Source organism: Vanessa tameamea, chromosome 16, assembly GCF_037043105.1.
Source record: "Vanessa tameamea isolate UH-Manoa-2023 chromosome 16, ilVanTame1 primary haplotype, whole genome shotgun sequence".
NCBI classification, from domain to species: Eukaryota; Metazoa; Arthropoda; class Insecta; order Lepidoptera; family Nymphalidae; genus Vanessa; species Vanessa tameamea.
The window spans coordinates 8000739-8025273 of record NC_087324.1 but is presented as its reverse complement, the minus strand read 5'-3'; the positions used below and the strand labels follow the sequence as shown (position 1 = coordinate 8025273).

General features: G+C 31.7%; 4 protein-coding genes across 6 annotated transcripts; 2 read left to right on the top strand and 2 right to left on the bottom strand.

Moving 5' to 3' along the window:
• The first annotated feature begins 2505 nt into the window (after positions 1–2505).
• On the top strand, positions 2506–11286 carry LOC113402930 (uncharacterized). Of its 2 annotated transcripts, none has more exons than XM_064217306.1 (10): positions 2506–2812; positions 3258–3430; positions 4660–4725; positions 5000–5137; positions 5876–6139; positions 7146–7290; positions 8322–8463; positions 9145–9343; positions 10510–10648; positions 10887–11286. In XM_064217306.1, exons 1-10 carry the CDS (start codon positions 2561–2563, stop codon positions 11244–11246), a joined length of 1878 nt encoding a protein of 625 aa, XP_064073376.1. In that variant the 5' UTR covers positions 2506–2560; the 3' UTR covers positions 11247–11286. The 2 variants fall into 2 exon arrangements, with proteins under 2 accessions (XP_064073376.1, XP_026499078.2); XM_026643293.2 differs by having other exon boundaries at positions 4997–5137; positions 10887–11285.
• Positions 11287–11829: 543 nt separating this feature from the next.
• Positions 11830–13864, bottom strand: LOC113402939 (mpv17-like protein 2). The gene is made up of 2 exons (XM_026643311.2): positions 13683–13864; positions 11830–12685 (listed from the first exon to the last, which is right to left on the bottom strand). The coding sequence occupies exon 2, from the start codon at positions 12671–12673 to the stop codon at positions 12041–12043; it is 633 nt and encodes a 210-aa protein (XP_026499096.1). The 5' UTR covers positions 12674–12685; positions 13683–13864; the 3' UTR covers positions 11830–12040.
• Positions 13865–14498: 634 nt separating this feature from the next.
• LOC113402945 (nuclear receptor coactivator 5) lies at positions 14499–20543 on the top strand. Of its 2 annotated transcripts, none has more exons than XM_026643320.2 (8): positions 14499–14636; positions 14736–15009; positions 15481–15611; positions 16538–16684; positions 17057–17171; positions 18146–18345; positions 18741–18913; positions 19873–20543. In XM_026643320.2, exons 1-8 carry the CDS (start codon positions 14630–14632, stop codon positions 20119–20121), a joined length of 1296 nt encoding a protein of 431 aa, XP_026499105.2. In that variant the 5' UTR covers positions 14499–14629; the 3' UTR covers positions 20122–20543. The 2 variants fall into 2 exon arrangements, with proteins under 2 accessions (XP_026499105.2, XP_026499104.2); XM_026643319.2 differs by having other exon boundaries at positions 16538–16690.
• Positions 20544–20584: 41 nt separating this feature from the next.
• On the bottom strand, positions 20585–24237 carry LOC113402944 (cell division cycle protein 27 homolog). Its single transcript, XM_026643318.2, has 4 exons — positions 24041–24237; positions 23879–23954; positions 23605–23752; positions 20585–23343 (listed from the first exon to the last, which is right to left on the bottom strand). The coding sequence occupies exons 1-4, from the start codon at positions 24062–24064 to the stop codon at positions 21474–21476; spliced, it is 2118 nt and encodes a 705-aa protein (XP_026499103.1). The 5' UTR covers positions 24065–24237; the 3' UTR covers positions 20585–21473.
• Positions 24238–24535: the final 298 nt, after the last annotated feature.

Sequence of the window (24535 nt, the reverse complement as noted above, 5' to 3'; positions counted from 1 at the left end):
AATTACATCAAATAAGGTCACTGCTTTGGCCGTGAAGGAGTAACAAACAAATAAATAAACAGTAAAACTGACTTAACTTAAGTAACTTTCGCATTTAAAATATTATTATTTTTAAAAATATTAAGTAGATTTATCGTCAATTATTTCATTCAATTAACTTATTCTTATTTACGACAACAAACCATATATAATAAATTCATATTACATTTATTGAGTTCTTATAGAATTTATTGTTTTTGTTAGAATTCATATTAGCAAAACCTTACATAGTTATTACGTTTTTTATAACATGTTTTCAACTTTCATGGAGATCAGTCGAACTGTTTACAAATTGACGTACAGAGCCATCTAGTTGCGAGTTACAACAAATTGGAAAATATAAAAACCTTTTCCATGAACAAAATACACACATGCCAACTTTCATGACAATCGATCAAAAGGTGTCAAAGTGTATTAATTTTAAACGAATATGCCAACAACGATTTTATAAATACATATCTACAATCTACATATGTATATACTGTCGTCGTTGGCTGGGAGTGACGTCAATATGAGTGATATAGAATCTTGAAATTTGATTTTCTCAAAACACCTGCAAAATATCTTTAGCACATCGTACCTTAGTTTTACGTAACTTTTGACCTACGACCTTACAGACATATTGATTACATTTATGCTTTACTTGAACAAGTTATTGCTTCCTACGCAGTACGCTTATATATATATACATACATATTTAAGGTACGATATAATTTTGTGATATAGTATAATTTTTATTGCTTGTTAAATTATTGATGAATATATGAATTGTGTTTTTGCAATTATCAATATACAAAGTTAGTATAATTGTATTTAACCAACATGACTGTTTTTGGATATTGAAAAAGAGTAACTACTAAGTTTCTTGCCGGTTCTTCTCGGTAGAATCTACATTCCGAACCGGTGGTAGCTTTACTTTAAATAGTTTGTTAAATGACGATTCAAAAGTGCTTGTAAATGCCTACTAGAATAAAGTATATTTTGATTTTGATTAAGGTAATTGGTTTTATTGTAATTATTAATTGATACAATATTACGATTACTACAGCTATTATAATGGTTAAATAAATATTTGTGTTTTATATAGAATCTTTTATTGTCTTATAACCTTAAAATATAATAAAATAATAAAGAAATAGAAATTATCTTAAAATATCCTGACATAATGTATTAAGTCTCTATAAAAAATGTAACACACGCATTCAAATTTTTTTTATAACAAGCATATTTTCTTATTTGACGCATTTAAAAATAAATACAATACAAAATATAAAGATACGAGTTATTATTTCAATTTTAAATTTATTTAAAAAAAAATTCTAAATTATTGCAAACTCACGTCTATTTAATACATAATATGATTTGAGTTTTAATTTGTTAACAGTAAGAGTAGGTATCCCTAACGAAAAATCATTCTGCAATTAAGTTGCAAACACGCTCATTTCGCTTCCTCCTTCTAATTGTACGTAGCGTACAATTATTACATTTGTTTCATAATGTGTTGTGTAAGAAGAACCAATGACGCATATCAAAGTTTTTATTTGCCAACTACATAAGACATATCGTCATCCAGTACATTCAATTTTCAATCACCTCTGTAAAATTTAAGATTTGAATTGAGTTTGATTTTTTTGTTAACAAAGATCTATAAAGTCTATGTATAAAGGCGAAGATTGGAAGCCACGCTTGTCTTGACGCCGATAAGCTATATTCATTGGTGAATAAAGGTATTAGGATATATTTTCCAATCTTTTTTTAACTCCATCTATTAGTGCAGGGTATATGTGTGGAATCAAATCATGTAAATGAATGTCGCAGCCGATCGAGCGTACCCAAATGTTGACAGTTTTGTAACTGATCACAATTCAATTTAGAACACAAAATGTTTTTCGTTTTAGTGCAAGGATTAAATAAAAGTTCGTTACAAAAAAATATATATTTATTTGTTATTATTTTATATTATCTAGCCGGTCTTGAACGGGTAAAATAGGGGTTTACACAAAACTTTTATACTTAAAGAAAAGAGTTATATGTACAGTCAGCGTCAAATAATTAGAGACACTCAGGGTATTCAAATAAATAGACGCAACAAAAAAGTCAATAATATCGGTACAAACAAAGTTTCCTTATTGTTGTCAACAATATACTCGCTCAAAAGGTCGAGACGTTTAAAATATGGTTACAGTCATCTCCTAACATAACCTAACCTAACGATTATAAACCATTAATAATCGTAAAAGATCGTTCGATAAATTTTGAGTTTATCACGTTATCAAAAAGACAGAGAGACAGACGCAGCGGTGGTTTATGAGTAATGCGTAATGATAATACAACGTTTATTCCGTTAACAAACACACGGGATGAACGTTGACAAATTAGCAATACCTATCGTAATTGTTTCACAATTAAATTAACAGTATCTTATTAAGTGTCCGAGACACTCAAGTCCGCAGTTGACAAAAACAAACATAAACGACAGAACATCCCTGAGTGTAGATCTAAAAAAAGGAATAACCTAGAAATGCCTTCAGGTGTCATATTCATAATATATATTCCGTCTAGTAACTATGAATATATTCTCAAATTTGGTAAACCCAAAGAAATGCTTCCGATAGACGGAGCGTCGCTTGAAAAGTGTCGTTTGGAAGTGGAGCTGCGTAATAAAAAAGCGAATAGCATTCCGATACATTTGACACAGGGCTACGATAATGAATGCTTTAATCCGAAATTGGAAAACATTAACGAGGATATTGAGTTTATTACAATGGAAAGCGTAAGTAGATAAGTTGAATATCACCTGGTTTATAAATTATTACATAAGAAATAGTTTATTTTTAATTACTAAGTATTAAAAATGGGGGTAGGCATTACAGGGAATGTTAGATTCGTAACTTGTATTAATAATATTGACTATTAAATTCTACCAACATTACAAATGTATTTATCACATTATCACCATAAAATATAAGTCTGTATTATAAAATTTGGTGTACCTACTCCAAAGTTCAATTTTTTTACATATTGGTGTTTATAGCCTAGCTACAACAGCCAGATTCAAATTTCATTTAAAAACGATAGGCAGTATTGAAACTCGAAAATACAATCCAATATACATATAGGTATTGCATTGTATATTCACAATTACAATTTAAGATTATAGATATTGTATAGTTTTTAGCGTGATTATAGCGTTCTCAATTTACATCTCAATATTGTAGATTTTGGAAGAGCTGTTAAGAAAACTAAAGGTCGAGCACGCAGTATGGTTGGGCGACAAATTAGGCAATTACTACGAAGTCGTTTTTCCATTGGCCACTGGGGACCCATGCGAGACCATGCTACATTGTCTCACGCAACTAGGAATTGGCGTTCGGAGCAAATCTATAGTCAGGTCAGTCTAACAGTGTCAAAATTAACACTAGAACATTGCAAATTTTAAAAAATATATTATATAATTTAGCTCCGATTTCGTAAATGTTTCTCATCACTTGGTGATATGGCTTTGTGCAAGCCCGTCTGGGTAGGTATCACCCACTCATCAGCTATTCTGTCACCAAGCAGCAATACTTGGTATGTTGTATTCCGGTTTGAAGGGTGAGTGAACCAGTGTAACTACAGGTACAAAGGACATAACATCTTAGTTCCCAAGGTTGGTTACGTATTGGCAAAGTAAGGAATGGTAATTATTTTTAACAGCGCCAATGTCTAAGGGCGGTGGTGACCATTTAACTTCAGATGGCCCATTTGCTGGCCCGCCTACATATTACATAAAAAAAATTATTTAACTGCATATCATTATAAAATATATAACTTCTGACTTACAACAAGTCAAATCATTTCTTTTAATGTACATGTACATCTCGCTAGTTATGTATATATAAAAAAAAACATACAACCCGTTACACATTTAGATAGATATATAAACGGATTACGTAAATGGGTACAGAGTAAGATTAATTACATTAAAGGTTTACAGGTTAGGTTAGGTTAGTAATATTATTAAGCTATTTATAAAATTACAGCGAATTCATAAATCCCTCCACGGCAACATACTCCTATGTAGATCCTCGATGTACGTATTAGTATCACAATAAGTTTAGTCTCGTTTATATCTCAATACTCTATATACGTATTAATAACGGTACGAGTGTTCGGTATAATCCCACTCATTCATAGCCTTTTGGCTTCCTGACAAATTATATCAAATATTTAATAACGAACATTAAGATGATCCCATTGACAATAACTAAGTACATCGTATCTAGCAACACACATCCGAAGAATATTCAGGCACACTTTTACAATAAATACATGTAGAATTTTAAAGTTATTATTTTGGTACATTATTTAAAACGATTAATTAAAACGTAATATTTCTTCTGGTTTGTAATGTAGTACTACCGAGAAGACCACAAAAGAGACTCAGTAGTTACTGTTTTTTTTTTTTTTTTAATTGAAAGATTCGTAGATTGTCAAATAGGCAATGGCGTGAAAATCAACGATTATTATTAACTCCATGCTGTTCTATCATGTAATGTAATATTCTTAAGTGAGTATACACTTGTACATCCTTCTTTTTTTAAAGTTCAACACGACGTTTGTTTTTTTTAATTGTTTTAGCGTTCTACCGTGTAATGTGGTGCATGCGGCGATTGAATTTACTGTTGATGATGATGACGCAATGCTGTGAGTTACTTTTATCTTGTATATTATTAATTGTTATAGTTTCTTATTACACGCATTAAATATTTAAATATCAAATTTAATCAGAATAAATGTGATATTTTATTCATTGTGACCAATGATACTTAGATAGGATATTTTGTGGTCACGTTTTTAATTGTTCCAAAGTTATACTAAAAATACAAGTTACTATAATATCCTAAAAAAAATTAAAGATAAAATCAAATAAAATCATTGTCAATTTTAAATTCTTTTCACACAAAACTCGACCCAGAAGAAAAAACGAAGAAGCAAAACGATGGCGCAATTTCGTTGAGTCAATTAGGTCAAAACTGACAGTCAAGCAAGTTGTAGACGGCGTCCGGGGCGGTGGAGAGCTATCGTTTGACTATCTTACGCTTATTATAACTGCCGAGTAAGTATTGAAGTTCTTACGCGATTTTATACTTAAATATAATAATATTACAACAAATAATATGGACTTAAAAAGATATTGAATTGAGACTATTATAATTGGCTACTTTTCGTAAATAATTACTCAATTAATTAATACGTATGTATTCAACCAACGTGCTGATTTAAATATTTTTGCCTTTTATCAAAAATTCGTCAGAGGATCAACACGTACATACGATAGTGTAACAAAACTGGGCTTAGGATTTGTAGAGCGGGCATGCGCTACGTAATGTAGCGGCTTAAGGTATGTAGCAGGATTCTGAATGTAGACAGTCAACTATTGACATGCCTACGATGGATTCAGTTGTGCATAAAAAAATCCAGTAATTTTATTTTGTATGCTGTAACACAGTAGGTCGTTTTAAATTTTACAAAATAAACAGCAGTATTGGTTTATTTTATTGCTTGTGCAAATATTCCTACCAAAGAACTTATAAAACATTCATATGTTATCTAAGTGACTATAAAGATTAGTAGATATATCTTATAATACTTAATTCATGTCTATGTCATGTCATGTTCATCTCGCTGGAGGAAAAAATATTGCGGAAACCTGAATGTATTGTTGTGTTAGATGATGGATACACTGCAACGTGCCATTCTGAACCTTCAATCAGCTCCAAAAAATTTTTGAGAGGAAAGGATTTTTTTTTTTTATTTTAATAGTGTTCATTTTATGTCATATTTACTTTTACAGTTCCTTAGCAGCTCTGGGCCTAGTCGAAAACAATGCGTCAAATATAGTGGCGGCCATGTTAGTCTCACCTCTTATGGGGCCTGTGATGTCAATAACATTCGGTACAATCATCTCTGATAGAAGTCTGGTTCGAAGCGGCTTCGAAAGCTTGGTCCTGGGGATGTTCCTATCACTCTTATTTGGATTTATTTTCGGTTTAATTTTGGGAGCTACCGAAATGCCTTGGGGTTTTGGAGACTGGCCAACTGAAGAAATGAAGTCAAGGTAAACTAGTAATTACATTACTAACGTAACTTCACTTGGTGGTAGGGCTGCGTTTAAGCCCGTTAGAGTAGAATCCGAAAAGTCACAACATATTCTACTGCCAAACAACAATGCATAATATTGTTGAGTTTGTTCCTGTTTAAACGGTCATCGAGTAGATGTGACTACAGGCACAAGGGATATAAGATCTTAGTTCCCATGGTTTGTGACGCATTGGCGATGGGAGTGATGCTTTATATTTCTTATAGCACAGATATCTACTAACCATCCGGTGGAAACTTTTGACAATTTTAGTTGCTATATCAAATAAAAAGGCGTCATATAAATGTATATAATAGTATAATCATATTTTTAAAAGAGAGTTCGTTTAAGACTCTCAAATATCCACTCATCATCAAACATCTACTAATGGAAATCCCACTCAAGGAAACTTGAAAATTTCACACAATTACTCACCGAAGCGTATCGCACCACTGAAAAGAGCTTCGAATGCTGAAACCTACATGTAATTTATCTTATTATACAAGACAATATTGTATAATTATCACTTTTGAGTTCTTGGTCTTGTTTTATTTAAAGACTTTATTGACCACCACAAATGGAACAAAAGCCGGACTTAATGTCTAAAGGCTCTGCCAGTCATTCTTTTGATCAAATAGAAAACCATGAAGTCAACAGAAATATACATACTTATATAAAAAACTATAGAATAAAAAATATATATACATTCACATATAGTATCTACAAAATAAATATCGAACTATACTATCTATAGTAAAAACATACAAATAATTGTAGTGCATTATAGATGTTAGTATAGTATGTTTAGTAAATATTTACACTGATAAAACACTGCATAGTCCTCCGGCATAGACCCTACTCTAGCATAGCCTTCTAACGTACTCACAAATATAATAGATATCAACTAATCAAAGACAATAAGATTCAGACATAGACAAGTTTACAACTTTTCTGTCTCCGTATATTACTATTGTTTCTTTTCTAGAGGAAACGTCCGTTCGTTATGGATGGGCGTGCTCTGGGCTTTAACCTCCGGAACGGGTGTGGCCCTCGCCCTTTTGCAAGGCAGCGCTGGACCTTTAATAGGCATAGCCATTTCAGCTTCACTGTTACCTCCGGTTGTTAATTGCGTGAGTATTATATTTAACGTTGACAGGCTAATGTTGTTTATTAAGGTCCACACGATAATTAACACCAAGATAATTTAAATAACGTTTAAAATAACAGTTGCGATATAAATGAAAAGGCAAATAAAGAATTATTTCTATTTCATTAGAGGTGATTACTAGAAAAGCGGTGCCCAGTGGCTAGAACAAAAGATTTCTCGGCGAGTTCTACGCCAAAATATTCCCTATATATTTCCATCAAACCATCAAACATTTAAAAACCGAAAACAAACTCCTAACCTTAGCCCAACAATGGAGGATTTACAGGCTGTTATTTTAATAAAAAATTTACTATTATACTTTATTTGTGTGTTCATATTGGATTCACGCAAATACTACGAGGTAGGATTGGTTATAACATTTTGAAGGGACATATTTTCCACCAATTGGTGACCATTCACCATCAGGTGGCCTATTTGCCAATCCACTTACCTGTATACTTTATTTAAAATACATTTTATTTGACAATATTTTTTTTCGGAGCGTGAAATCATTCAGAGATTATATTTTTTTGGATAATGCTAATAAAATCAGATTTAAATACACAAAAGTTTTACTTTAAAATATTGTATCGAAAATGTCAGTACTATAAAATGACTGATATTTTAGATAAACAATATTAATATTTTTTGTTTATAATATTATAAAACTATAGTGTTTTGTTAATAATTAAAAATGATGCAACAACGGTAACTTAGCCCAATTCTTAATAAAGTAAAATATATCGAGTTATAAATAGTAGTAACAAATAATGGAAAAAACAATAATAATGTCAGAAAAATATATGATCCTAATATGATATGCACATTTATTACAATTAAAATTATAAATAAGATGCGCTTCAAAATGAAGGAGAACATTGAGCGAAAGGGCAAACGTGTACCTATGCATTAAAGACGCTAACCAACAACATTAGACAAGGTTAGATGCACGTATGTAGATGTAAAATTCATGACATTACGTAAAGTTGTACGCTGTACGTCATTTATCTACAGGGCTTGTTTTGGGCGTTGGCGTGTATATGGCTGTTGTATCCAGGCGTGAAAATACCCCACATCAAAGGGGAGCCGTATTACGGTAATTCATCTTACGTGCCGCTCTACCATGAATACATGCCTATAGAGTTCGCTGTTAATGGTAAGATTTGCATATTAAGATCACTTAAATGTCGGTCGTTCATGCCCTTTACCTGTATTTACGTTCTGTTCAGTTCTAGTAGCTATCTAATAAATTATTCATTGACACTATGAACTCTAATAAATAGATATATTATAATAAGTTTAATTCGCTATTTTTTGGAACTTTTTGTAAAATGTAAAAAAATCTTGCAACAAAATCCTCAAATAACTACAATGAAAACATACTTTTTTTTCATTAAAAAAAATCTGTAGATTTTTGTAAAAATGTATTAAGAACGACAACAATTGATTATTTCGGTATACCAAATAAAATAAGTGTAATTCGTAGGTATGCGAAAACAGTAACCATGTCGATCACCACCCGTATTAAAATCGCCTTAAAATTATGGTCATACAATAATATTAAAAATGCATTTTTAATCATGCCTACACTAGGGCAACTCTTTCGCGTTTTATGATGACAAAGAAATTTATAACTTTCGTTTTAATTAAAAGTACCTACAGCTAAAATTTCAATGAAACTTTTTCTATACTTAATAATATCCGCCGTGATTACATTCTTTATGATTCAAAGCATCATTCCAGTTTTTCCACGTCATAACTAAAAGGCAGTCTAATGATGTAGGTGCATATAGTTGTATATATATTCAAAATTATAAACTACAAATGATTATTACAGGAATCGTGAGTTGTTGTCTGACCATCGTGAACGTAATCTGCATATTCATAACCGCCATCATCTTTCTCAAAATCAAGGAGGTTGCCGCCCCGTACACCTCTACTCCCGATTTAAGGAGATTCTGGGAGAAGGACATCAAAGTAGCAAGGGAAGCGAACCGTGCTAATCTGTATAAAGCTGAAGATGATGAACGAACTGAGTAAGATATCTTAATTGTTAAACATTTTGGTTTGCATTTTTTCGGTATGGTGATTTTCGTCACATTTTAAAAAAATTACAAAATTCTTGAAGAAGAAGAAGAGTAGAAGTAGAAGAAGATATTTCTGAAGTATATATCTATTATTTTTTTATTTGAAAAAAAAAGAGTTAGTATTTATTTAAAAAAAAGAAATGTTACTTACCATAAGGGCTAATTGAAACTATGTTTTCATTTTCTGATCTTTCGTGTTGGAAGTCAACCAACTTATTTTTAGTCTCAACTAAATGCAATGTTCGCAAGACTAGCTTAGAACGTCTATCGATTTTCATTAACCTTAACTAAGAAATATCGAAAGCGGATTTAATTAACGACAAAATGAAGTAGGTAGATGTTTCTTGAGGATAGGTATACTGAACGTATGCCTACCTAAAGTATCATCAATCATTTAGGTTCTAAGGTTTACTATTATTATAAATAAATAAGATCAGTTAATTAGAGTATTTGCAATTTTAAAGTTATCCGACACAAGTATATTTTAATTTGTGAAAAGTAATATTTATGATGTTCTATATTTTATTGTTTACACTTAAATACCAGTGAAAATACTTAAATGTACCATAGGTTAATGATGCATTGAACTCCATAAACTTTCACGACATCAGCTTCGATTAAAATAAATATCTGCCTACTCAATTCACTATAAAAAAGAGTAAGTCATTATTGTTTAAGGTGTCTGCCCACTGACCATTACACCGTATCATACCATGACAAAACATATTCTTTGAATTATTAAGAAGTATCTGACTATTCTACCCAATAGTAATAGTCAGCCTACTGGACCGTTACGACACCAAACAACACCGTCGTAGGCCATGCACGGAGCGTCAACAATAATCGGTAAGTATATTTTGCCAATGCTGATACGCTCTGTGCATGGCCCGCGACGTTTCCAAACCTACACTAACTACTCAAAAAGAACTCAAAAATGTCAAAAGAACGGGAACCACACAAAATTATGACATGCGGATGATACGCGGATGCTAAAGTCATATCACGCATGATACGTTCTGCTAGGCACAGTAGCTCGTATCATGCTTGTTATCCTACCTGATAGGCACGGTGTAGTGGACAGACTCTTTTAACATGATTACAAACATTCTATCCAGGTTGGTATTGGAAGATTTACAACAAAGCAACGATGAGGAAGTTAAAGAAAAACTGGAGGCAGCCGTTCAAGAAGCACTCGACGATGAAACGTATAGGAAAGTTAAGAGAATGAGCTATCAGAGCCATACCGCAGACGAGGTACACATATACTATATAATTATTAGAACTCGTGTACTTAATAATCATGTCTCTGCCATTGCCAATATATTTCAAAAAATATATTTTAAAACTAAGTCATTTTTATGTTAATACGATCTCAAATTAAGATTAAAAAAGAAGTTAAAAACTTAGTCTCATTTATGTGGTTTATTAGATCTCTTATATATGTATATGTAGAGGTACTTTTTTTTTTCAATTGTGTCTATTCATTCGTTAGGTAATACGTACAATTGGACTTCAAGCTCGAAGCCCAGCTTCGATCCGATCGAGCGTAATCGCGTCTGGGGTAGCGACCCCTCGCGGTAAAGGATCAAATATCAATGACATCGCTGCTTTGGATAAACTGCTGACTTCGTTACTGGGCTTACAACATAAAAGGACTAGATCGTTCAGATCACATTTTGGAACGCCGAGAACAAGTAGATTACCGACCTTAGAAGAATTTGGACGAAACAGACGCTCGGAGTCGTGGTCAGATAAAATATTTGAAGATTCCGTTGTTCGGAACGTCATTAATAGCTTGAGGTCGAGCAAAAGAAATTCGGCTGCTGAAGAACCTTTTTTGACTCCCAAATAATAATTAAAGAATAATTTAGGTAAAAGTAGAGTTCAACAGTTGTTATAGTTATTCAAAATGCTTTATGCAAAAAAAATGCTGTTATATTAAAATATGAAAGTTTATATTTTTAAGGTTACTGGACTCCTTATGCAAAATAAACCACATATTTAAACATTTGGTATAAATCTATGGGGAAAACTTTTGAAATTGATAATATCCGTATATTTTAGTAGGATAATTCAAACATTGTTAATTGTAATAATTAAATTTGTATGTTTGAAATTTATACTTTTACTTTATTTTCAATTGTAATTTTTTTAGAATAGTAGGAGTAGTAGGAGTAGTAGTAGTAATGTCCCATTAAGAAGTATTACTAATATTCCTATTCACTCCTCCAATCAAGTTTAAAGCTTTTGTTTGGAGTGGAGATGACAATAGCCCAAGGAGTTAGGATTTAACCAACGACTGTTTACAATCAAATTTGAAATATTCTAAAAAATACCATTGAAATTAAATCATTTCTCAAAATATACATACTCTTTTGATATATATATATCGGTACTTTTATTTTAGGAGTTATATTTACCAGGAAATAAAACAATTGTAAACAGTTTTATATAATAATTTATAATTATCATATAATAACAATGTTTAACAAAATAGTATTTACTCAAATACAACAATCACAGCCAAGCTTTATGGATGATAGAACTGTTTAAATCATATTTTATATTACAATTGATATGTACAATAGGTTTGGTGTGCTATGTGAAATAAATTGTATTGAATATAAGATAATTTATTAATTTCTGTCATGACGATTTTGAATCCTGTGGGGGAATTTTTATTGTTTTTTTATGTTTAACTTGTGAAGTATAAACATCATATCCTAAAGATATTGTATTATCATACAAAACTCTATATTTAGTTGGTAAGAAATAAAAGTTGATAATCTGCGCTGGGGGCCATACTAACCACTCCGCGTGATACAATGTAACAAACTTGTCTCTCACTTCTTCTTTAAAGTTACCCACAGGGTCTTTTTCGAAAAGCGCCAAACTACCGAAAAATGTCACAATCATAATTGGTGAAAATATTAATTGATCAAGTAATAACTTCTTTGCTACCATGTCAAATGTTTTACCTATTATAAATTTGTCTAAAATTTTATACCAGTGATGGCATAAAACACCTACCGCAGCACCAGAAAAAGCCATGTGCATGGTTCTTTTAGCATTATATTTATCTTGTTCCTTAGTGTATATTTCATAAGTTTGTTCCATAATGTCACCTATAGATGATAAAGTTATGGAAATGGTAACATTTGTGTATAATAAATATTTGTCACTAAAGGCAACATTTACTACTTTTCTTGCACCAGTAGCAACACCAAGACTTCGTAAATTGCTTGCAATCCTTCTCCAGGTAAGGCCTAAAGCTTGCATTGTAAATTATATCTGAAAAGAAATTCAATAATACAATCAATAATTTGATACATTAATGGTCTGGATACATGATATTTATTATCTTCTAAAAAAGGACTACTAGCATTTAAAATATTAGGTACCTATTTATATTTGGTAATAACTAATAATACAGACTACAATATTTGGTTTAAAATGTCTAGAATTTTATTTCAGCACTAGACATTTTATAATCTAATAATTCTAACAGGAACAGCTTTTAAATTTCCCACAGCTGGGAATAGGTCTACTTTTCCTTTAAGAAGCTAATTCCACCACATTACTACAATGTGGTTTAATTGGTACACATATGGAAGAAATTCTTTGAAATAAGACACATGCAGCTTCTTTGTGATGCTTTCCCTGGTTGCTGAGCATAAGATGAATTAAAAACAAAAAATAAGCATGTGGGTATGCAGTGCTGCTTGACTGCGCTTGAATCCTTAATCATCAGTTAAAATGCATGCAATAGAACCACTCACCACCTTCGCTCATAATAATAATAATTTACAACACTTGTTAGACCCATTAAGGATTTATACTTGAATGTTATTGTGTTTCTAAAATACTTAAAACAATGTCAACAATATAATAGAAATTATTATACAGATTGACAGTGCCAGGTGGCAAAACAATTGTCTTTTTTTTAATTTTAAAGAACTCATGACTTTAAAATATATTGACGAAATTATTTTAAAGTAGGTTATTTCTGCCATGTTAATGATTTTATATCTTTATTCATAAACATCAAATTCCTCTTAAATTATTTTTTAATACAAAAATAGTTCGCAATTTTTATTATCTATTTTTGGCCTTGGCGATGCTATCATACCAACCTATCGTTTTTAGCAATCTACGCATTTGAGTATATTTTTATTTTTTTATGAAACTTGTCATGTGACTATTTTTTTTTTAAATATCATTTATTTATATAAATATACTATTGTGTAAGAGATTATTATAAAATTTAGAATTATAATTTTATACTCACATTTCCAATGAGATCTTTTAATAAAACTTTAATGTCTACTTTTTTAGACACATTTACAACTTAAAAGTACAAAATTAAGTAGAAAAATCCCAAAATCATTTTTTTTATTAATTTCATTTTTAAACTATTCAAATATCTAACCTAAATACTAAACCAATGCCAAAACAACTGACAGCGACTGACAGACGACAGTAATGAGAGTATCAAATTGTCATCCAAAGATGAAAACTGTGACGAAGGACGGAATAGTATGGAACAGATGAGGGTCATCATTTAATTTTTAACAATTTTACTCGTAAGATATGACTAGATCTCGAGGGATTAGTCAATTTTACATACATCATGTTCATTTAAGTTTTTATTATGGTGAAATGTAATGTATGTTATATTAGTAACAGATTTAATAGATTACCATAAAATGCTGCTACAAAAATTAAAGCAAAATAATATTAAAACGAATGCCACAAAGATTTTGATGTCTCAGGCTAGCTAGAAAACGTAAGCTTAATATGTGATTTTACGTGTGCTTCTGAGATTTTACTCATAGGAAAGTTATATTTCATTCGTATATTAATGCAGTCATACTCAGTAGGCAACAAGTTTATTAAAATTTTATTTCATATATGTTTTACAAGTATAAAGTAAGTTGTTATCGAGCTTAAAGAAAAAAAAAAACAAACTTAATATGTCATTTATTTTTTACTTTCGAGGTATTATCTATCTGTGAACATTGTTAACTGAGTCAAGTTCTTATCTGTGAATGTTATTTATGTAGTGCTTGCTATTCTATCAAATTGCTATTGTTTCATTGTTTGACATTGACAATTTACTTGTCTCAGAATATATATTAATTTTAAATATTTTCAAAAATAAAGAAAACAAATAGTTTAGAGTGTATTATATTTGGCGATTTGACTTTATTTAAGTTCTGCTTATAACTGTCAACAATGGCAGGTTGTTTTAATGTTAAAATACTATCGATATGCTTATTGAATTTTACTAATATATTGGTTATAAAAAATAAAAATAATGAATGTAATTATTTTGTTTTAGACAAATTAACGCTAGATAAGCAGGCAATGAAAGATTATTCGACGGCTCATCTTCGTATATACGTTGGCGGACTCACCGATGATGCTAATGTCGACGAACTTTACAATCATTTTATCGAATACGGCAAAATTGATGGAATAATCATAAACAGAATATTTGGATTTGTACAGTTTCAACAGGAGTCAAGTGCGATCGAAGCAATAAATAAAGCTAATTTCAGTGTCTTTCAAGGGAAAAAAATAACTGTCAGAGCTGCCCAACGTAACGGACCAAAGTAAGATATGTTATTACCAGTAAAGTACTTGTTAAATGCATAAAAAAAGTAGCAGTAAGCAGAGTAAATAAAAAAAAATACCTTAAACTTACTCAATCTTATCTATAAAGTACCATAACATGATGCCATAGCATCTCTTGCATAGCAGCTCTTGTTTTCATTATAATGTTAACATTGGAATGATGTGATGAAAGTATGTCTCATCACATAAGTTTGTTTAGTTGCTATTCTTTGACGTCTTAATTACTCAACTAATCATCACAATATTTTGCATATACATTTTCAGGGGTCCAAAAATTCACATAGTGTACCTCATACTTGCACTTTCACATATACTCGAAAAACAGTCTAAATATAAAACATAAATGCATATAAAACATAACAGTATAAATATAGTCAAAGTATAAAGACATAGTATTCATTTTTAATTTATAAATGTATTTAACATATTTATTCCTGCTACCAATATAGGCGAGAAACTGATGTGGTATCGATTCAATCAGATAAACCCCCGGTTGCAGTACCTGAAAATATACCTAATAAAAGTGGGGATGATATCACTGAAGATCCTTATGACAATTATGGAAACTATGTTGGTGAAAGTAAGAATCATTTCATATTTTAGATAAAAAAATATAGATTAAAAATAATTAGAACACTTTATACTAAAGCTATATTTAAGAATACTTATTTTTTTAATAATGGCAGTATATATAATTATGAGTAATGTTGTATTGTTGTAAACTTAGAAATTCCCAGGAAATATATACATTTCTTAACCTACTAAAGCTTCTAGCTAAAAATAAGCCTAGTACTAGAGGTAAGCTTATTTTAAACAATATTTCCTAGGCAGGACACAATATATCACATAGATTTTTTTTTTTTAAAAACTCTTTGATACATTTCCTGTCAAATATTTGTAATTCCTAGGAAGTGTTTGCAATTTTGTGATAGTTGATGATATCAATTTATATACTAATTATACAAATAGTAATTTAAAATTGAATTAAATTTTTACCATAATTTAATTAAAGATTATTATTATTCTGTTAAATTTTTTATAGGAAATATTTCTTTATCTGTAGTGATTAAATATTATAATGGAAAGCATTTAAATGCACTTTGCATAAAATAATTATTTTTATTTCTTGAATTTAATTATTGGAATATACAACATGTATATGGCGAAGATATTTTATTGTTTAATATTTAAACACCTGCATGTATAGCATGTAAATGTTCCACTACTGGTCAAAATGCTTGGAGTTTGCTACACCATGCTTCGTCATTGTGGATGGGTTAATATGGGTTGTGAGTGGGAATTTCACCACACACATGCAGTTTTCTTCTCAATGTTTCCGTTCACCATGAAGCGTAATGAAATTAATTTAGTCACATGATAACCAAATGGCACAATCTAGATCTTAGTGTCTACAATCTAGACACTAGGCCATCTTGGTCCAAATATATGAATTTGTTTCAATAAATAAAGCTTTAATACTAATTAATATTTCTATTAATGTATCAGATTATAGAGAAGAAGAATTTGAAGAAGGTTACAATAAGCAGGGTTGGAATGAGCGAGATGCGGCGCCTCGAGGAGGGCCGCGGGGCCGCGCTCGCGGGCGCGGGAGGGGGCGCGGCGTGCCCCCCAACTTTAGAGAACGATCACCCGGTAGAGGTTACATGTTTAACTATTCGTTAATTTTATTATCAAAAAGTAAAAGTTAAAAATAAAAAAAATGTTATACACATTGGTAAAGAACAGAAGAACATAATTTCATTTCTGTATATAAAACCATGGATTTATTAAACCTAATCTACATTAAATTCAAATTTAAATATATTATTCTTTATTCTGTACATGAGCATCACACTTATTGATAATGATAATTAATCAAAGTAAAAAGTACCACAGGTTCAGAACTGAAAATAAATCTATTATTGGCATAAATGAAAGATCGGCAGAAGAAAGGCCATGGGTTTTTTATTAGTCAAGTGTATTTTTTTAAGAGCATGTCAATGATCGTCATTTTATAACTTACAGGTAGCGAATGGCCTGAGAGAAATTATGACAGATATCCACAGCCCGAGTATCCAAGGGCATTACCAGTACCCGAGAGGAATGACTGTGAAATTATAGTAGTTTCGAAAGCTCTAACGTAAGGAAATGATTATAATATTTAATTAGAAAACTCTGGGTGGTAGGCCTTTATGCAAGCCCGACCACCCTACTGTCTGGTTAGATACCACCCACTCATCAGATATTCTACCGCCAAACTACAGTACTCAATATTGTTGTGTTCCGGTTTGAAGGGTGAGTAAGCCAGTGTAACTACACGCACAAGGGACATAACATCTTAGTTCCCAAGATTGGTGGTGCATATATCTTCTTTTTCGTAAAATATATGGGCATACTGGCAAATGAGCCGGTAGTGGGTAAGTAGTCACCATCACCTATCGACATTGGTACTGAGAAAGACATATTAACCATCCCTTCCTTATAGTCGATGAACTATACTTTATTTTATTCCAGTCAAAGAAGGAATAAAGATAAACAAACCTTAGATTTACGTATACCGCGCGATTTGCTAATAGTTCAGGTATTTTGTGCTCTACTAACAATTATTGTCTATATATCATTATTTATACAACACTATTCCACTTAACAACTTATATTCACTTTAATTTTACTTCCAAGGTGTCGGTAACAGTTTCGCCGACGCCATTTTTCTCAAATTCGTAATGAATATAATAGATTATTCAAGCTCAAATGTTGTTTATTTAGCTTTTGTCCTCTTGTGTTTGGAATAGACTGCTTACACACACTTTTCGTTCGGCTCATTCATCCTTCAAACTGGTATACAACAATACTCATATTGTATATTGCTGTTGCTGTTTGGCAGTGCAATTATAGGGATGAGTAGGTATCTAGCACTGCCACCTCGTAGTGTTATCAATTTATTGACCAACATTTGATGTAGTTTGGGTGGACATTTAAGTTAAATATCAAAAATCAACCTCGCATTTGTTTTACGATTTTAATTTTGTATGGTTTTACCAAAATCATGTTCTCCAGTCACATACACATATTTCTATAATAAACGTGTGATTTTAATATTTTTCTTTATTGCAGAGAATATGCAGAGTATATTGAAGGGCGTCTACAACGGCTAGGAATAGTTGTAGATTTACTATTCCCAATGGAGGATGTTCCCATAGGAAAAGTACTCGGAAACATTGCGTCGCGAGGCTGTCTTTATGCTATATTGGTAATGCCATTGAACTTGGAACACAGATCCTTGACACTGACAATCCTCCATGGCTTGCCACAAGGTAAGATGTTTTTTGTTTTTTATTTCTTAGAGTTAGAGACGGATTGGTAAGTGGACAACCTGATTGTAAGCGCTCACCAATGCGCCACCAACCTTGGGAAATAAGATGTCATACCTATTGTGCCTGTAGTTACACTGGCTCACGCACCCTTCAAGCTGGAACACAACAATAATAAGTATTACTGTTTGGTAGAATATATGTTGAGTGGTTGATACCTAACCAGGGTTTGCACATACCCCTACCACCAAGTAAATCAAAATCAAATAAAGTAAGTAGTTTTTAATCGGTAACAAAACTGCAAAACTTGTGTTTATCTCCATTTTTTATTTACTATAATGTTCAATTGTCGACAAAATGTTATAATTATATAGTTTCATGATATTCTTTATTCATAGAACATCGTAATATGCCACTTGAAGATGCGCTACAACTGCTATCAAGGAACTTTCAAGAAGTACAAAGGGGTGGACCTTCGGGGAGAGAAGCGGTGTATGCTCTGCTCGGACAGTTGGCAGATGGAAGTACCCTCACCGTGCTTCAATACGATAAAGTTATCGAGTATCTGCAGGTAAGAACATTTACTAAGTTTTGCGACTTTGACAATTTTATCCAATATGGAAGAAAACTTTATGTGATCTTACTTTTTTCGTAACATTTTGTTTACACTATATTTATATATGATGATGCCTTCCTGAACGAATTCGAACTTGGCAGTCAATCTCAAGGGAGACTAACCAACTACACAGGACATAATAATATAGATTCTTTCACTTATAAGAATTAATAATATCAACATCCCAATGTTGTCAGTGAGTTAATGATGTAATAGTACATTTAGACCATCGCGCGAGTGCAAGTGGGGTATAAGAAGTGGCTTATATGTAATCAAAATTATTTTGAATTGTTATTATTTTTATATATCTTGTTAAGTTTTTTAAGTAGTCTCTTGAACTAATTTAGTTAGGAATATTAAACTTTCGGCTTCGGACAGTGACCTTGAGTTGGATACTAGTAAATTTTCTGAATATTATAAACACACTATCAATTGAAAGACAATAAATCAATGTGTTTTAATGCAGGATATATAAATTGAGTTATAGTTTACTTGATAGTAGGTCTTTGTGCACGCTCATCTGGGTAGGTACCTCTTATTAAATATCATGCACTACCGTTACTACAGCGATACTTAGTATTTTTGTATTTCAGTTTAAAGGGTCAGTGAGCTAGTGTAACTAGTCATAGGCGGACATAACACCTTAGCTCCCAATATTGGCGGCGCATGGATTAATATTTCCTACAGCGCCTGTCTGGGCAGCAGTGATCACTCACCATAAGGTGGCCCATTCGGCCGTCATCTTAAATATGTAATATGGTAAATTGCCACTGAACAGATTTTGCCAGTTTTTCTCGATAAAATCTACATTCCGGCCCGATGCTCGGGCTCTTATAATATAATTTATTTTGTATTATTTCGTGCTAAAATGCTTGTAAGTCTTCGTGTGTAAAGTATATTTATATTTCTTATAGGAACGCAGAGAACAACAAGTCAAGATAGAATTAGGCGAGCCATTAACCACTGCGACTACTAATAGTAAAACTCAAGTGGATTTACAACAAAGAATATTGAATATACTCAACGATAAGAAATCTTTGGGAAAATCTGAATCTCCGCCCGTCGCGAGTCCGCCAGTGACCAAGCAAGAATCACAGAACAAACTGTTAAATGATCCGACAGTCAGAAAAGCTTTAGATTCAATATTACAAAAATTTGTATAACTTATGTTCATAATTTTCAAAGCTATAATTATTGGAATAGTAATATAGCAGTATTAGAAATAAGATTTTTCATTTAATAAAATGTAATGACGACTACTGTTTGAAGTTCATTTCGTTAAATAATAATTGCAGAACTTTTTTAGTATACGTAAGGTGAAATTGTAGTTTTAAATGTTAAATTATGCTCAATAAAGCTATCGAAACTACACAGGTTTGGTTTATCAGAGATGAATGCGAAATAAAATACAAAATATCCCGATGCCTAGGATTTAATCTGTGACGAATTATTTGTGTATACTTTTGTTACAATATGGAAACATTTTTTATTAAAAACGATTTTGCGTTTTTAATAAAGATTTCTTATTACAATTATTAGAACAATATGTAATTTTAAGAAAACAAATAAATGAATTTTTAATTTATTATTTCGTATTATTTATGACGTTAGAAATAAAACACAAGATAATTTAATATATTTTTTATAAGTTCACATATAATCAGGGTGGTGTACGTCTTTAGAGCTAGCAGTTGATTGGTGATTCAAAGACAAACAATAGTGTATTTTAGTATTATATAAACGCCACAAATAATTTCATATACATACTATGAACTAATATATGTTACGACTGTACATATTGTTCCAGAATTTAACTGCATTGGGTACATATCGTATAATTAGACATAACAGTATAGAACATCCAATTACTTTTATTTTTACAAGTTTTTACTTTTATCAAATTACAAATATTTTTCATGCATATTATCGATTTCCATATGTATAAAGAATTCTATATTACAAAATTGATTACTAAAAATCTATGTTAATGAAACACCGCCAGCGGTTCTCTTGTATAAGCTTTCACAAGCGGATAAAAAAAATACTTCCGTGATATTAGAAACGAAATCACTTACGGACGTTTCGTATCATAAATTTACGATGTCAAATAAATTGCAGTCAATGATATTAATTTGCATAGTACATTTATTTAGAATAAAAAACACCACATTGAGATCAAGGCCCTGTGTGTTTTAGGTCTTTCAAAAGCATATTTGTTTAGTTATATTCTAGGGATTATTTTCTATACAAGATATTACATAATAAACTAGGATAACTTTAGGAATATCCACAACTTACTCTATATAAACAAGTCCACATACGCTCTTACTACTACAGCAACTAAATGCGTCACACACCAGTCGATCTCCATAAAGCTAGGTTTGGAAGATTTGGTGTCAATTCGGAGTTCGAAAGGTGAGCGCCTTATTTACAAGAGATATCAGTCATGTATGACTACAACACCCACCAATGTAGACGAATCAATAAAGTTCATTTTGCAGTAGTCAGATTATGTTTAAGATGGTCTTTCAGGGGCATCTTCTTGTTTTGATGGGTCAAAACCTTCTTTTATATGTCCACCAGTACCTTTCGGATCTAAATCTGTGGCCCAGCTGAAATGCATTAAAGCTAAATGAGAATTACCCAATTTATTATGAACTTTACCAAGTAAGTAGTACACTAAGGATTCCCTCGGAGCAATATCCTTTAAATGGTGCAAATCAGCCAAAGCATCTTGAGGTCTTCCAGCACGCAACAAGACTGAGGCTCTATGAAAGCGGCATAAAGGATTCTCCGTATCTAATGAGACAGCTCTTTCGAGAGTTGCTATTGCACGATCCATTTTACCTAAAGCTGCCTGAGCTAAACCGAGTTGGCAACGTAAAACACCTGAGTGGGGATGAATAGCTAAAGCTCGACGTATATGAACTTCTGATGCTTTCCAACGTTCTTGACGTGCATAAACTGTCGCTATACCGAACCACGCGACGTAATTGCGCGGGTCAATACTAACTGCAGTTCGAAAACTAGAGAGGGCTTTATCAGTTTCTTCTGCTACAGCATACTCATGGCCTAACAGAGCATGGGCATAAGCAGCATCAGGGTCTATTTGGACAGCTCTTTTGAAAAATTTCAGAGCAGTTTCACGTTCTTTATGTAGAGAAAAGCAATTGCCTGCTGCTAACCAGGATATAGAGTCATTTCTATTAAGTTCTACCAATTCTTGTGCTAATGCTGATAACTGTGCTTCACGCTGGAGATGCCAGAGACATGTACTGTAAATATCCATGCCTTCTGTACGATTCGGATATTGTTTTCTAATTTCTGAAAAGATTTTAGCTGCAGCCTCATATTGTGCTAGTTCGTAATGAGCTCGAGCTATCATAGTCTGTACCCATGGAGATGCTTGCTGTTTCGGTGGAATTTCTTGAAATAGTTTAATAGCATTTTTACAATCTAAAAATGACAGCGATTTATAAGCCTCTCCTAGTTCCTTTAGTAGGTGTAACAAAGCTACACCATTAGTATTCTTTGGTGGTATTGTAGGTGTAACTTCTATGCTTTTATTCCTTTCGTTAGTGTCAGAATTTGTTTTCATATTTTTGGCTGTACGCTGTTTATTTTTTCTCGAAGGGCTTTTAGGAGCTACAAATTTCCGACTAGGTGATTTATTATTTTCTTTAACTGAATAACTACTATTGTTATTACTGAACAACCGTGAAGATCTTCTTGGAGCAGGGCCAAGTGTACATCTAGGTCCTGGACTGAACACTGCATCTTTTAGTTGACCAACATGTGCTCTTAAAGAGTTAACTATTTTCGGTAAAGCTTTCTGTTCATTTGAATCTGTTAAGGTTGGTGTATATAATACTGGAGATTCTTCCATAGGCAGCATACCAAATGATGGTGAGAAAGGTATTGGTGCCATACCACTAAATACACTATGCATACGTTTAACTGGAGCTTGTATCTCTGGGGTGATGCTCGTCGACATAGACATGGGAGTTCGAGAAGCAACATTATTTGGTGTTACATTAGCATTCATATTAGTATTACTAGGAATGTTACTATTAACAAATGAAATATTCTCAGAATTGCTGACTAGATTCACTAATGTTGAAACACCAAATGTAAATTCAGTGTTATTTATTTGGAATACGATATGGGGGTCTACTTTCTCCCCCATGTTGCATAGAAGTGCAAAAGATTTCCACATAAATGGATTTAAAGACAATGCTTTCCGAAGTGCCTCAGCAGCTTTACTTCTCCTCTCTGTGATGTTATAAATTTTTGCCAGAAGTTGCAATGCATATGGTGCTTGTTCTCCAAATTCAGAGGCTACAATATCTAAATTTGTTCCTAATGCAATTTCAGCATCTTTGTAACTGTAAAAAGAAAATCATTTATTTTTTTATTGATAGGAATAAATTTAATTTATTGAATAATATTATTACAGCTTTACTATCAATCTATCTATATAAAACAATGAATATATAACAGTAAATTACTATTTGTGTTGCTGAAGTGGACTTAGTAAGTATATGTTTATCTTTCTTGGTAATTAATTTATTAAGAAACGGTGAACATTAGCTATTTCTATATAATAATTACATTTTATTCATCTTGAAGATTAGTTAATTACTTACGATTTGAGTTCAAGTGAGCATTTTGCTAAAAGAAACCTTGCTTGTGGTAAAGTGAGTGATGTATTTTGTAATAAATGTTGAGTTTCATTAACACGTCCAGCTCTGTAGTAACAAGTGCCTAATAAAAATGCTGTCTCTTCGGAAGCCACTGAAATAATGTTACATATTTAATGATCATGACACCCAAATTAAAATTTCATGCAAACACAATTAATCAATAATAATTTGATCTGTTAAGAGGGTATGACATATTTGAATAACTTATAATCCTTACCTTCAGCATGTAATCTCTCTGCCAAGAATATAGCATTGTCATATTCATAATTGTTGAGACAATCCCAAACAATAACCTGTAGAAATTCAAATAATTTAATAAATAAAATTACCTACAATGCCAATACCTTGACAGGTATGAAAAATATTTTTAAAAACCTACCTGTATAGGTTCTTGGACAATCATTTTATTTTAATAGTGTACACTTTAAAGAAAGTAAATACTATAAAATATTTCACATATCTAGCCACAATCACTGCACAGTCACAAAGTAAAATAAAAACGTTTCTTTTACGACGGACATTTTCATTGCAGTTTGTTGATTGTCTATGGGCGGATGATTGTTGTTACGAAAGCGATGGTTCGCTCAATAAGTATAAGAGCTGCATAAGTTACCATAAGAATCAAACATTTTAATGTTTTTTTCTTTTCGACTCTTAACTTACTAGTTTTTAACAATAAAGTAAAGAAAGCTAAAGCTTTTATATTTTAATTTTAAATTAGTATGCTTAATTAATATGGTCAACATTTCAAAAAATTTAACGATATTTTGAAGTATCATAGACAGAATTTATCAGTGATTACTGATTCAACAGTTACATTATAAAAATAACTTATAAATTAGGTTCCTTATGATATTTTTGAGAAAACTGTGGT

Coding starts and splice junctions, on each gene's coding strand:
- LOC113402939 (XM_026643311.2), bottom strand. CDS start 12,673: ATGCAAGCTTTAGGCCTTACCTGGAGAAGGATTGCAAGCAATTTACGA.
- LOC113402944 (XM_026643318.2), bottom strand. CDS start 24,064: ATGATTGTCCAAGAACCTATACAG. Junction 23,955..24,040: donor TTGTCCAAGAACCTATACAG/GTAGGTTTTTAA, acceptor GAATTTCTACAG/GTTATTGTTTGGGATTGTCT. Junction 23,344..23,604: donor TGCTCACTTGAACTCAAATC/GTAAGTAATTAA, acceptor TTCTTTTTACAG/TTACAAAGATGCTGAAATTG.
- LOC113402930 (XM_026643293.2), top strand. CDS start 2,561: ATGCCTTCAGGTGTCATATTCATAATATATATTCCGTCTAGTAACTAT. Junction 3,431..4,659: donor CGGAGCAAATCTATAGTCAG/GTCAGTCTAACA, acceptor TAATTGTTTTAG/CGTTCTACCGTGTAATGTGG. Junction 10,649..10,886: donor AGAGCCATACCGCAGACGAG/GTACACATATAC, acceptor TTCATTCGTTAG/GTAATACGTACAATTGGACT.
- LOC113402945 (XM_026643319.2), top strand. Junction 16,691..17,056: donor AGAACGATCACCCGGTAGAG/GTTACATGTTTA, acceptor TATAACTTACAG/GTAGCGAATGGCCTGAGAGA. Junction 17,172..18,145: donor GTAGTTTCGAAAGCTCTAAC/GTAAGGAAATGA, acceptor TCTTTATTGCAG/AGAATATGCAGAGTATATTG.